The 12,328-nt window shown below is 46.9% G+C and overlaps 1 protein-coding gene across 1 annotated transcript; it reads left to right on the top strand.

The window, feature by feature from the left end:
• The first annotated feature begins 5,879 nt into the window (after nucleotides 1-5,879).
• Nucleotides 5,880-11,913, top strand: PSMD8 (proteasome 26S subunit, non-ATPase 8). Its single transcript, XM_032613089.1, has 7 exons — nucleotides 5,880-6,286; nucleotides 7,303-7,375; nucleotides 7,503-7,605; nucleotides 8,810-8,975; nucleotides 9,948-10,048; nucleotides 10,574-10,685; nucleotides 11,352-11,913. The coding sequence occupies exons 1-7, from the start codon at nucleotides 5,927-5,929 to the stop codon at nucleotides 11,487-11,489; spliced, it is 1,053 nt and encodes a 350-aa protein (XP_032468980.1). The 5' UTR covers nucleotides 5,880-5,926; the 3' UTR covers nucleotides 11,490-11,913.
• Nucleotides 11,914-12,328: the final 415 nt, after the last annotated feature.

The raw sequence follows: 12,328 nt of genomic DNA, 5'->3' as shown, positions 1-12,328 counted from the left end.
AATAAATAAACAAACAAGAAAAACAAAGACAGATGGCGTATGGCATATGGCAGTTAAATGCCAAAGCCATTTTCATTAAAATATTATAGGTAGAGTCCACACGTATGAAAAACTAGAGCTAATAAATGCGTTCAGCAAAGTTGCAGTACACAAAATCAACACACAAAAATTGGTCGCATTTCTATATACCAGCAATGAATACTCTGAAAAGGAAATTTTTTTTAAAAATCCTATTTACAACATCAACAACAAAAAGAATAAAAGTTTTAAGAATAAATTTATAGGGACCTCCCTGGTGGTCTAGCAGTTAAGACTCTATGCTCCCAGTGCAGGGGGCCCGGGTTTGATCCCTGGTCAGGGAGTTAGATCCCGCATGCTGCAACTAAAGATCCCGCGGGCCACAACTAAGACCCGGCGCAGCCAAATAAATAAATAAATAACGATTTAAAAAATAAATTTACGCAAGGAGGAAAAAGACTTGTATAGTGAAAGCTACAAAACATTGCTGAAAGAAATTAAAGAAGACTTAAATAAATGGAAGAATATCCCATGTTCATGAATTAATATCGTCGACAATACTATCTGAATTAGTTTGCTAGGGCTGCCATATGGAAATATCACAGACTGGATAGCTTAAACAACAGAAATTTATTTTCTCACAATTCTGGCCAGAAACTTAAGATCACAGTGTCAGCGGGTTTGGTTTCTGAGGCCTCTCTTCTTGGCTTGCTGATGGCTGCCCTCTTGCAGTGTCCCCACTGTCTTTCCTCTGTGTGGTCACATCACTGGTGTCTCTTTGTGTGTCCAAAGTGCTCCTCTTATAAAGACTCCTTTCAGATTGGATTAGGGCCCACTGAGCCTCATTTTAAAGTAACCACATTTGGGGACTTCCCTGGAGGTCCAGAGGTTGACTCCGCGCTTCCACTGCAGGGGGCGCAGGTTTGATCCCTGGTTGGGGAACTAAGATCCCACATGCCATGCGTGGGGAGTGGCAGAAAGAAAGAAAGAGAAAGTAATCACCTTTTAAAAGGCCCTATCTCCAAATACAGTCCTGTTCTGAGGTACTGGGACTTCGGGCTTCAACATATACATTTTAGGGGAACACCATTTAGCCCATAACATGACCCAAAGTGAAATACAGATTCAGTGCAATCTCTATCAAAATCCCAATGGCAATTTTGCATACATATCCTAAAACTCATATGGAACTCCAAATAGCCAACACTGTCTTGAAACAGAAGAACAAAGTTGGTGTACTCATACTTTCTAATCTCAAAACAGCAAAGCTGCAGTAATCAAAACAGTGTCTTACTGGCATAAAGACAGACATACAGACCAATGTAATAGAATAGAGAGCTCAGAATAAACCCTCACATATATAGGCAACTGATTTTTGACCAGGTGCCAAGGCCATCCAAGGAGAAGAGACACTCTTAACAACAAATGGTACTGGGAAAACTGGATGTCCACATGTAAAAGAAAAAGTTGGACCCTTACCTTATACCGTGTACAAAAATTAACCAAAACCAGATCAGATTCCTAAATTTAAGGGTGAAAACTATACTGGGAATTCCCTGGTGGTCCAGTGGTTAAGACTCAGCACTTTCACTGCCATGGGCCCAGGTTCGATCCGTGTCAGGGAACTAAGATCCCACAAGCCACGCAGGGTGGCCAAAAACAAAAACAAAAACAGTTAAAACTACAAAACATAGGGGGAAATCTTGACCTTTGATTTGTCAGTGATTTCTTAACTATGATACCAAAAGTACAGGCAAAAAAAGAAAAAACAGATAAATTGAACCTCATCAAAATTAAAAACTTTTGTGAATCAAAGGATACCATCAAGAGAATGAAAAGCCAACCCATAGAGTGGGAGAAAATATTTGTAAATCATATATCTGATAAAGACTAGTATATAGAAAATGAAGAACTCCTATAACTCAACAACAAAAAACCACAGGCAACTCAACTTAAAAATGGCAAAGGACTTGAACAGACATTTCTCCAAAATAGATATGTAAAATAACCAGTAAGCACATGAAAAGATTGTTCAACATCATTAGTTATCAGGGAAATACAAGTCAAAACCACAGTGAGATATCACTTCACATACATTAGGATAGCTATAATAATTAAAAAACAACAGCAAATACAAGTGTTGGCAAGGATGTAGAGAATTGGAACCTTTGTATATTGCTGGTGGGAATGTAAAATTGTTCAGATGTCATGGAAAACAGTTTGGTCATTCCTCAAAAGGTTAAACATAGAATTACTGTAGGGGCTTCCCTGGTGGCGCAGTGGTTGAGAGTCCGCCTGCCAATGCAGGGGACACACGTTCGTGCCCCGGTCCGGGAAGATCCCACATGGCACGGAGCGGCGGAGCCCGTGAGCCATGGCCGCTGAGCCTGCGTGTCCGGAACCTATGCTCCGCAGCGGGAGAGGCCACAACAGTGAAAGGCCCACGTACCGCAAAAAAAAAAAAAAAAAGAATTACTGTATCATTCAGCAGTTCCACTCCAGGGTATATTACCCAGAAGAATTGAAAACGTATTCTACAACAAGTACATGTACGTGCATGTTCATATCAGCAGTATTCACAAAACCAAAAGGTGAAAACAGCCCAACTGTCCATCAGTGGATGAATAAACAAATGTATATCCATACAATAATACAATAGTATTCAGCCATAAAAAGGCATGAAGTACTGAAATACTCTGTAACATCTATGAACCTCAAAACCAATATGCTAAGTGAAAGGAGCCAGACGTCTAAGGTCACATATTTTATGATACCATTTATATGAAATACCCAGAATAGGTAAATGCAGAGAGACAGAATGCAGATTGGTGGTTACTAGGGGCAGGGAGAAAGGAAGGAATGTAAGGCAACAGCTTAAGGGAAATGGGTTTCCTTCTGTGATGATGAAGATGTTTTGGAGGTAGATAGAGGTGGTATTTGCACAACAGTATGGGTGTAATAAATGCCACTGAATTGTTCACTTTAGGATGATTAATTTTATTTCCATTTCACCTCAACATAAAATACATATATATGTATATAAAAAACAGTGCGGTATTTACCAAGAATAAATATTTAAAAACAGTGTGGGGACTTCCCTGGTGGTCCAGTGGTTAAAAATCTGCCTTCCAATGCAGGGGATGCAGGTTCGATCCCTGATCGGGTAACTAAGATCCCGCATGCTGTGGGGCAACTAAGCCCACACGCTGCAACTACTGAGCACGCAAACCACAACTAGAGAGACTGCGTGCCACAACTACAGAGCCGACATGCTCTGGAGTCCGCATGTGGCAACTAAGACCCAATGCAGCCAAAAATAAAAATTTTTTTTAAATAAATATTAAAAAAACAGTATGGTATTTACCAATAATAAATATAGACCAGTAGAATACAGTAGGTGACTTAAAATACGTGTGATTATTGAAGAGATTTAATATGATACAAATGTTTTTCACTTTGGTGAGAAAGTGATAGTTTAATAAATGTTTCTGATAAAATTGACTGTGAGGATAAAATCGAATTTAGATCACTACTTCACACCATATGCAAAAATTAATTCAAGATTAATAATAAAAATCACATGTGGAAAAACACAAATACTTTACCAAAAAGTTTTGGAGACTATTTGTTTTACTTTGGCATGGGGAGAATTTCCTAAGCAAAAGGGAAAGAGAAAGTTACATAAATTTGACTATGTAATAATTAAAATTTTGGGGGCTTCCCTGGTGGCGCAGTGGTTGAGAATCTGCCTGCTAATGCAGGGGACACCGGTTCGAGCCCTGGTTTGGGAAGATCCCACATGCCGCGGAGCAACTACGCCCGTGAGCCACAACTGCTGAGCCTGCGTATCTGGAGCCTGTGCTCCACATCAAGAGAGGCCGCGCTAGTGAGAGGCCCGCGCACCGCGATGAAGAGTGGCCCCCACTTGCCACAACTAGAGAAAGCCCTCGCACAGAAACGAAGACCCAACACAGCAAAAATAAATTAATTAATTAATAAACTCCTACCCCCAACATCTTCTAAAAAAAAAATTAAAATTTTGCATGGCAAAAGATGAATAAATTATAAATGTATATGTGTATACATATTCAGAAAATAAACACTAGACCAAAGAAAATAGTTGCAACATATATGATAAAATGTTTTATCTCCAATATGCACAAGTACCTAAAAATTTTTAGAAAAAGGCAATAACCCCACAGAAAATTTCAGAGACGAGGAAATCCAAATGTTCAATAAACACAGGAAAGGATGCTCAACCTCATTAGTACAGAAATCCAAACTAAAGCAACAAAAAATTAGTGCTCGTCCCCTATCAGACTGGTAAAAGGAAAAAGCAGAAGCTATATAGCCCAATAGCAGTGATGCTGTCAGCACTTTCACTGCTGGTGGAACTGTGAACTGCTACAACTTTGGAAAGCAATCTTATGTGTCTATTAAAATGAAACGAATATGCTTATCTCAACTCAGTAATCTTAATTCCTACGATCTGTCCCTTAGAAATAAAAAACTGTATTCAAAGAAATGCATTTAAGGATTTTTTTACACCGTCCCCCCACCCCCAGTTTTACTGAGAAATAATTAACATACATCACTGTAAGTTTAAAAATGATGGTTTGATTTGCAGGTAATGTGAAGCGATTACCACAACAGGTCCAGTTTAAATCCATCTCTCATATAGATACAATAAAAAGAAAGAAAAAAGGCAAAAAATTTCTCCTTGTGATGAGAACTCATAAGATGTACTCTCTTATCAACTTCCCTATATATCATACAGCAGGGTTAGCTGTAGTCATCAAGTTGTACATTACATCCCAATTATTTATCCTATAACTGGAAATTTGTACCTTTTGACCACCTTCCTCCAATTCCCCCTCCCCTCCCCTTAAGGATCTTTACTGCAGCATTGTTAGAAGCGGCAAACAAGTAAACAAAAATAACACAAACATCAATATGGGCACCATTACATGAATTGTATATTCATGCTGTGGGATATTATGCAGCCGTTTTTGTTAAAGTGTCAGAAATATGCCCACTGATCTCCAGAGATGTCTTTAGTGTATTGCTAAAAAGCACTGTGCTTTTTAGAAAATATGTATAGTACGATGCAGTTTTTCTTTAAAAACTTTTTTTGAAGACACAACTTCGGAATTCCCTGGCGGTGCAGTGGTTAGGACTCTGGGCTTTCACTGCTATGGCCCCAGGGTTCAATTCCTGGTGGGGGAATTAAGATCCCCGCAAGCCACCGGTGCAGCTTGGGGGGTGGGGCTGGGGAAGACACAACTTGTTTACACACCCACTCATTCAACAAATATTCATTGACTGTCTACCTCGTGCTGGGAATACAGCAGTAAAGAAAACCGATAAATATCCCTTCTCTCATGGAGCTGACATTCTAAATGATGGAGACAAGAGAACTGAGAAAAAGTGGAGATGTTAAATAGGCGGGTGTGATATAAATGGAAGAATCGGGGGTAGGGATAAAAAAAATTGGGAATCCTCCGCATATATGGTGGCATTTAAAGTAATTAAGACTGGATGATTATTGTAAAGTTTGTGCGTATTCGTACAAGCTCGGAGAAAGTGTGGAAGGATGCACTGAGAGACTAAAGAGAAAGACCTAAGGTCAAATCTCAGCCGTTAGTCTCTTGAAGGTTTACCCAGCCTCTCAAAGCCTGTCTGTAACATGGGAGAATAACACAGCTATCCAAATGGCTCCACCACCGCCACCTCTTGGTTTAGAAAAGCTGCCACGCAGGTGTAATCTCCAATACAGAAACGTAGCATCTCGAAAGCCCAGGCTGAAGCTAGGCGGGGAGGCGTTCCCACCGCTGCCATTTTCAGTTAGGGCAGGTGGCGACTTCCGGTCGCCATCTTGAGTGACAGCAGAGGCGGAGCTCTGACTAACATGTTCCTCAAGAGCCGGGCTCCGAGGGCACCTCCCCGAGAGCGACTGAACGCTAACCCTGGCAGGCGGAGGCGAACAGTCGCAGCCCCGCCCCCGGCTTTGGGCTCCACCTCTCGGCCCTTCTGCCGGGCGAGGTGCAGTAGGCGTCGCTGCCGTAAATCGGGCGGGCGATTTGCCGCATCACGGAAGATGGCGGCCGCGGCGGTGAACGGGGTGGCGGGATCCTCGAGCTCGGGGCCTGCGGCGGCCTCGGGCGCAGTCCTGCAGGCCGCGGCCGGCATGTACGAGCAACTCAAGGGCGAATGGAACCGTAAAAGCCCCAATCTTAGCAAGTGCGGGGAAGAGCTCGGCCGTCTCAAGGTAGGGATCGGCCGGGGGTGCTTCGAGGGGTTCAGACCCAGCCGAGTTCCGGGCGCGGGGGGAGGCCGCAGCGCCGACACGACTAGGACGGGCTGGGTGATCCAATAGGGTGAAGGATTCGGAACAGCCAAAGTGCGGGCTTGGAGGAATGAAGACGTGAGAGGGGCCTGGAATGGACCAAACGCGGCCCCACGGTGGGGGGAGACGGAAAGAGTGTTTCTGGCACAGACGAGTGAGAAGTTAAAATTTTGGTGCTTGGAGACCTAGCTGGCTGGAGTGGCAGGATGGGGCTGTCAGAGTTTTTCTGATGGAGGGTTCTGGACGACACCAAGTGGGGAATGAGGACTGGACAGGGTGATGGAAGAAGGAGGCTGAGATGATGGGGTTCGTGGTTAGGATCAGGTCAAGTTAGGGTCTGAGAAATCTGGGGCTTAGGGATGCGTCTGTGGGGAGAGGGGCCCAGCCAAGTTGTGAGGGCAAGACTGAACTTAGGAAATATATTCTCACAGTAGAGGACCAGAATGGGGCTCGGGTTGCTTCAGGCCAGGTGTGTTTGGGAGAGAGTACAAATACAGTGGGCTGGACCAAGTTGCTGAGGGGGGTGTATCTGATAAGGGAAGAGGTTAGCCCCCTTTCCTCCCTGGTGTAGATGGAGGGGGGTAGCTGGGCCCAACCCACCAAAGTATGGGAAAAGATTGCCGAAGAATTGAAGGTGCTAGTGTCTCCCCACCCCTTGATTCCATTGGGTCAGGCATGGAGTGGCTTTACTGTTTCTCGAGTGGATCTGTTAATACTTGTAATATGAGGTCATCTTAACTGAGCCCTCATCATGTTCCCAGGCCCTGATCTGAGGGCTTTATGAGGACTGACTCCTTTAATACTCATAACAACCTTATGAGTCAGGGATGATGATTAGCTCCATTTTCTAGGAGGGAAAACCAAGACCTAGAAAAAGGTAAGTAATCTGTACTTGAAGTCCCATCTTCTTTCCTTCCTTCCCCTGCCCTCCTCGTCAGCTGGTTCTGTTGGAGCTCAACTTCCTGCCAACCACAGGGACCAAACTGACCAAACAGCAGCTCATTCTGGCCCGTGAGTGTCACTGGGGTTGGTGGGGTGGGGGTGGGGGTTATGGGCTGTGGTCATGGCAGGACTGGCGGCAGTGGTGGTCAGAGTCGGACCACAGTCACCTCCTGAGAGCTTCCCCTGTTACCCACAGGTGACATACTGGAGATAGGCGCCCAGTGGAGTATCCTACGCAAGGACATCCCTTCCTTCGAGCGGTACATGGCCCAGCTCAAATGCTATTACTTCGATTACAAGTGAGGATGGGCCCTGCCCCTAATTTGGGGTGTGTGTGTGTGTGTGTGTGTGTGTGTGTGTGTGCGCGCGGGGTTGTTACTTGGCAGCTTTTTATCCTTGTTGCTCTAGCCACTTGAGACATCTTCCTTCACTTTGGAATTACCCCTTTGCATAGCTGTGCCGCCAGAAGCCTCAGGGTTAGGGGTTGGCCTGGAGGTCCTGAGTCTGGGATTATACCATCCAGTCTCTGTTGCGCTCCAGTCTGTCTCCCCCTTCACGTTCCCACTCTAAATTTCCACTCCCCAATGTTGCCACTATCCCCTTCTACCTGCCTTGGCCCCAGCCTTGTCCCCTCAGATTCATCCCCCCATGGTAGCCAGTAGGTTCTTTGTGACACTAAAATTTGACCATGTTTATCATCAGCTTAGAACCGTCCTGGCTCCCCATAGCCTTCAGGTTTCAGACCAAGCTCTTTCCTGTGGCCTCCAATGCTGTATCAGCCCTGGCCCGTCTGTCTGTGTCTCCCCATCCCAGCCCTGTCTCTCCCACTGGACTGTGAGTCTTCTATAAGCAGAAGGGTCTTAGTCACTGCTGTGTCCCAGCACTGCCTAGCATGGAGCCGGGCCCAGAGCAGGGACTCACTGGCTGTGTGTTGAATATGAAACTGAATGGCTTCATAACTGAATGGGGCTTGCATGGACTAATGATTAAGAATTTGACATCAGAAGCCAGACGAACCTGAGTTTGAAACTAATTTTGCCGCTTCCTGATTATATCGTCTTGGGCAAATGACTTTACTTCCCTAATCCTCAGTTTCTCCCCAAAACTGAGGGTGATGATTCTTAATATCATAATCATAATTAACACTTATATAGTATTTATTTGGGCCAGATACTGTTCTAATCACTACCTGTATTAAATCATTTAATAACTTAACCCCTTATTTATTTAGCCCACCTCTATCAGATGGGTACTGTGGTGATACCCATTTTACAGTTGGGGAAACTGAGGCTAAGTCACTTTACTGGTGTGAGATCACTTTCTAGGGCCCATATGATTGTGACTTCTTCATGTCTCTTTGGGCCTTAGTTTCCTCTGAAAACCCAGGACCCGATACCCCTCCAAGGAGAGAGCACTGGGCAGTCAGGGTCCCTGAAGCCTGGAGTGGGGGGCTTGGTCGGTACCTAAGCCCTCCTTACCTTGGTGTCCCACCCTGGTCCACAGGGAGCAGCTCCCAGAGTCAGCCTACATGCACCAGCTCTTGGGCCTCAACCTTCTCTTCCTGCTGTCCCAGAACCGGGTGGCTGAGTTCCACACAGAGTTGGAGCGGCTGCCTGCCAAGGACATCCAGACCAATGTATACATCAAGCATCCGGTGTCCCTCGAGCAAGTGAGGCTGAGGAAGGGGGAGGGGAGGGCCTGGCTAAAGGGAGTGGTACAGGGACAGACATTCGGGAGAGTTTCCTCCCAAATGAGAGGGTTCACCCATCTTTCAGCCTATGGACTCCTTTGTCCAACAGATATTGAGCCCCAGCCCTGTACCAGGCACTGTGGTTGGTTTTCAGACTCAACAGTGAACAAAACAGTTAGAATCTCGATTTTGTGAGGATGACATTCAGGTGAGGAAGTGGACAATAAACAAAAAGATTAAATAACCTGTATATGGTCTGTCAGATGTGAAATGCCGTGGAGAAAAATAAAGCAGGAAGGAGAGTGGAGGGGCAGGGGCAGAGTGGTCAGGGAATGCCTTGCTGAAAAGATGAAACTTGAGAAATACGTTAAAGGGGTGAAGAACCCAACCACGTGGTCATCTGGGGGGAAAATGGTCCAGGTAGAGGGAGCAGCCAGTCCAAGGGTCCCAAGGCAGAAACATGCCTGGTGTGTTTGAGGGGCAGCAAAGAGGACAGTTTCTGGAACAAGGTGAGCAGAATCAAGGAAGAGCTGTAGTACCTAAGGTTAAGAAGTAGTTCTTAGAGCTGGGGTTTCATGGGAGGATTTCGCTGTGGGGAGAGGATGGGAGAGAGGGCATTTATGGCAGGGGCAGCACAGCTTGGGCGAAGATGTAGAGGAATGAGCTTGGGGTGGCTCCAGCTCTGTCTCCCTCCTGGAAAATAGATAATTAGATACTAACCAAGGGCAGGCTTGGAGAGAGAGAGAGAGAGAGAGAGAGAGAGAGAGAGAGAGGGGGCTTCCGGGAAGAGTAGGACCCAGTCTGCATGGGGAATAGGTGACTGTATTGCAGAGAGTGTCCTAGTAGAGTGTGGGTTATGGAGGCACTGGGAGTATGGTGAGGCCTCAGCGGGTAGGCCCCTGTGCTGCCTCTTCCTCACCCTCTCTTCTTCCTCACCCCTGTCCTCTACAGTACCTGATGGAGGGCAGCTACAACAAGGTGTTCCTGGCCAAAGGCAACATCCCTGCTGAGAGCTATACCTTCTTCATCGATATCTTGCTTGACACTATCAGGTGTGTGGGGGGCCAGGGTTGTGTGGAGTTTAGAAAGAGCCTGGACTCTGGAGTCAGACAGCTCTGTGTTTAAATCTCATTCTGGCCACTTGTGATCTGGGGAAGCTGGGCACATCAGTTCTCCTTTTCTGTGAACTGGAACTGGTCATGAGATGGGGGTAAGAGCCCTCATCTCACTATGGGCTGTGTATGTGTGTGCCTGTGGACATCAGACCCTGAGCATGGACTTGGCACCCAGACAGCACTCAGCAGACAGAGACCCTGCTGCCTCTCATGGAAGTGCTCCACGAGTCATATGGCTTCACCTCAGAGTGTGGGCCCAGGAGTCCCAGAGGTCTGAGTGTGGACCCTACTGTGGCCCTAGCTTTGCAACTCTAGTCAAGCTACTGTCCCCTGAGCCTTGATTGGTTGAACAGGGCAGGTAACACATTCCAGCCATCAGTACTGAACTGAAGGGTCTGGCCTGAGAGGACAGGGCCTAGAGAGTTGTCTGTGCTCAGTAATGAGAATCTCGTCTTCCCCCAGGGATGAGATTGCTGGGTGCATCGAGAAGGCCTATGAAAAAATCCTCTTCACTGAGGCCACCCGGATCCTCTTCTTCAACACACCCAAAAAGATGACAGACTACGCCAAGAAGGTGGCTGGGGTGGAGGGCAGGGGACCATGGGGCCAGCGAGCCAAGGGGTGCACTCACTAACAGCAGGGTGGGGTGGCCTGGAGGGACACTGGAGCAAGACTGCCCAGGTTTAAATCCAGCTGTGTGACCTCAGGCAAGTTGCCGAACTTCTCCGAACTTCAATTTCCCTACGTGTAGAAAGGGGCTAGAGTTTAATATGTGGGATGAGCTTAGCCCAGCACCTGGCTCCAGGTGCAGGTGGAGGCTTAGCATATGTTGGTTGCTGGGCTTATCAGAATTCCTTGGAGGTTGCAGCTTTTCCCCACAAGACTTTGCTTCATTTGGTCTGGGGTATTTGTGTGGGAGCAGTGCCCCTGGAGATGCTGATGCATGGGGTGCAATAGCCCTGGTGACTGAGGAGGGTCAAGATCAGACTGGAAGAGGTGAAATTGAACTTGAGTGATTGTGACAGCTGATACTTAGTGATCATTTACTCTGGTCCAAACACTGTTGGGAGACAGTTTCCCCAAACATGGAGAAACTGAGGCACAGAGAGGTGAAGTTACTTGCCTAGGGTTGTGCAAGGTAGAGTAGGGTTGGTGAGGAAAGCGAGCCAGGGCCCACATGGGTAAGGGGAGGGTGCCTGTGTGATCACCCCACCCATCTCTCATCTCTCCCTTCTTGCAGCGAGGGTGGGTCCTGGGCCTCAACAACTACTACAGCTTTGCCAGCCAGCAGCAGAAGCCGGAAGATACCACCATCCCCTCCACGGAGCTGGCCAAGCAGGTCATCGAGTATGCCCGGCAGCTGGAGATGATCGTCTGAGCCCACCAGGCACTGGGGTGGAGCAGAGCTTGCATTGTTTAAGGCAGTTGCAGTGCAGGGTTTCCCCCAATAAAGGTGGATTGACATTTTCTCTCTTAGGCCCTTGTCTCCCCGAGTGGAATGGTAGGGACATAAGTTCTTATCTCTGAAGAACTTGGAGGTTTGGGGGCCCTAGGAGGTCTGAGGTAACCCTGGGCCAGCCTCTGTCCAGTGGCCATTGCTCAAGGTCTTAAACACAGATGTCCACTGTGGGGGCCCAGTGGCACAGCGGGGAGAGCACAGGCCCCGGGTAGAGGGACTGTTGCAGCCAGCTGTGGACACACAGAAAGGCCAGACCAACGTACCAGAGTGTTTCAGTGAAGGGGGCGAAGTGTCCTGATTTTGAAAAATGTTTGCAATGAATTAAACCAGTTTTTTAAAATGACATGCTGAATGGACCTCTGTGGAACAAAAGGCATGGGCCTTGGCATGGGCTTGCCTTGGTTCCCACTCTTCTGAGTCAGTGCTGTGACTTATGACCTCCTGCACCTCCCAGCCTGTTTCCTGCCTTGAAGTCCTCAAGAAGGTGTTTAAGGCAGAGTCCAAATCTGGCTGAGCCATTTGTGGTTTATGGGATTTTCAAGAAAGTCTTCTAGAGTCGGTTTCCCCAGCTGCAGAGAGGGAATGATCATTCCTGCTTTCCAGAATGATTTGCACTGAACCCCTGAGCTTGGCACCAGATCGGCTTGGAAATGGGGCTGATGGTATTAAGGGGAATGTGAACATCTCACCCCTGGGTGCATCAGTCCGCATGCTGGATGAATGGAACCTCCCTTATTGCTAGTCTGAGTCCAGCCTCC

This window comes from Phocoena sinus, chromosome 19, assembly GCF_008692025.1.
Source record: "Phocoena sinus isolate mPhoSin1 chromosome 19, mPhoSin1.pri, whole genome shotgun sequence".
NCBI lineage: Eukaryota > Metazoa > Chordata > Mammalia > Artiodactyla > Phocoenidae > Phocoena > Phocoena sinus.
The sequence above is the reverse complement of the archived record's forward strand: the minus strand, read 5'-3'. Positions and strand labels throughout refer to the sequence as shown.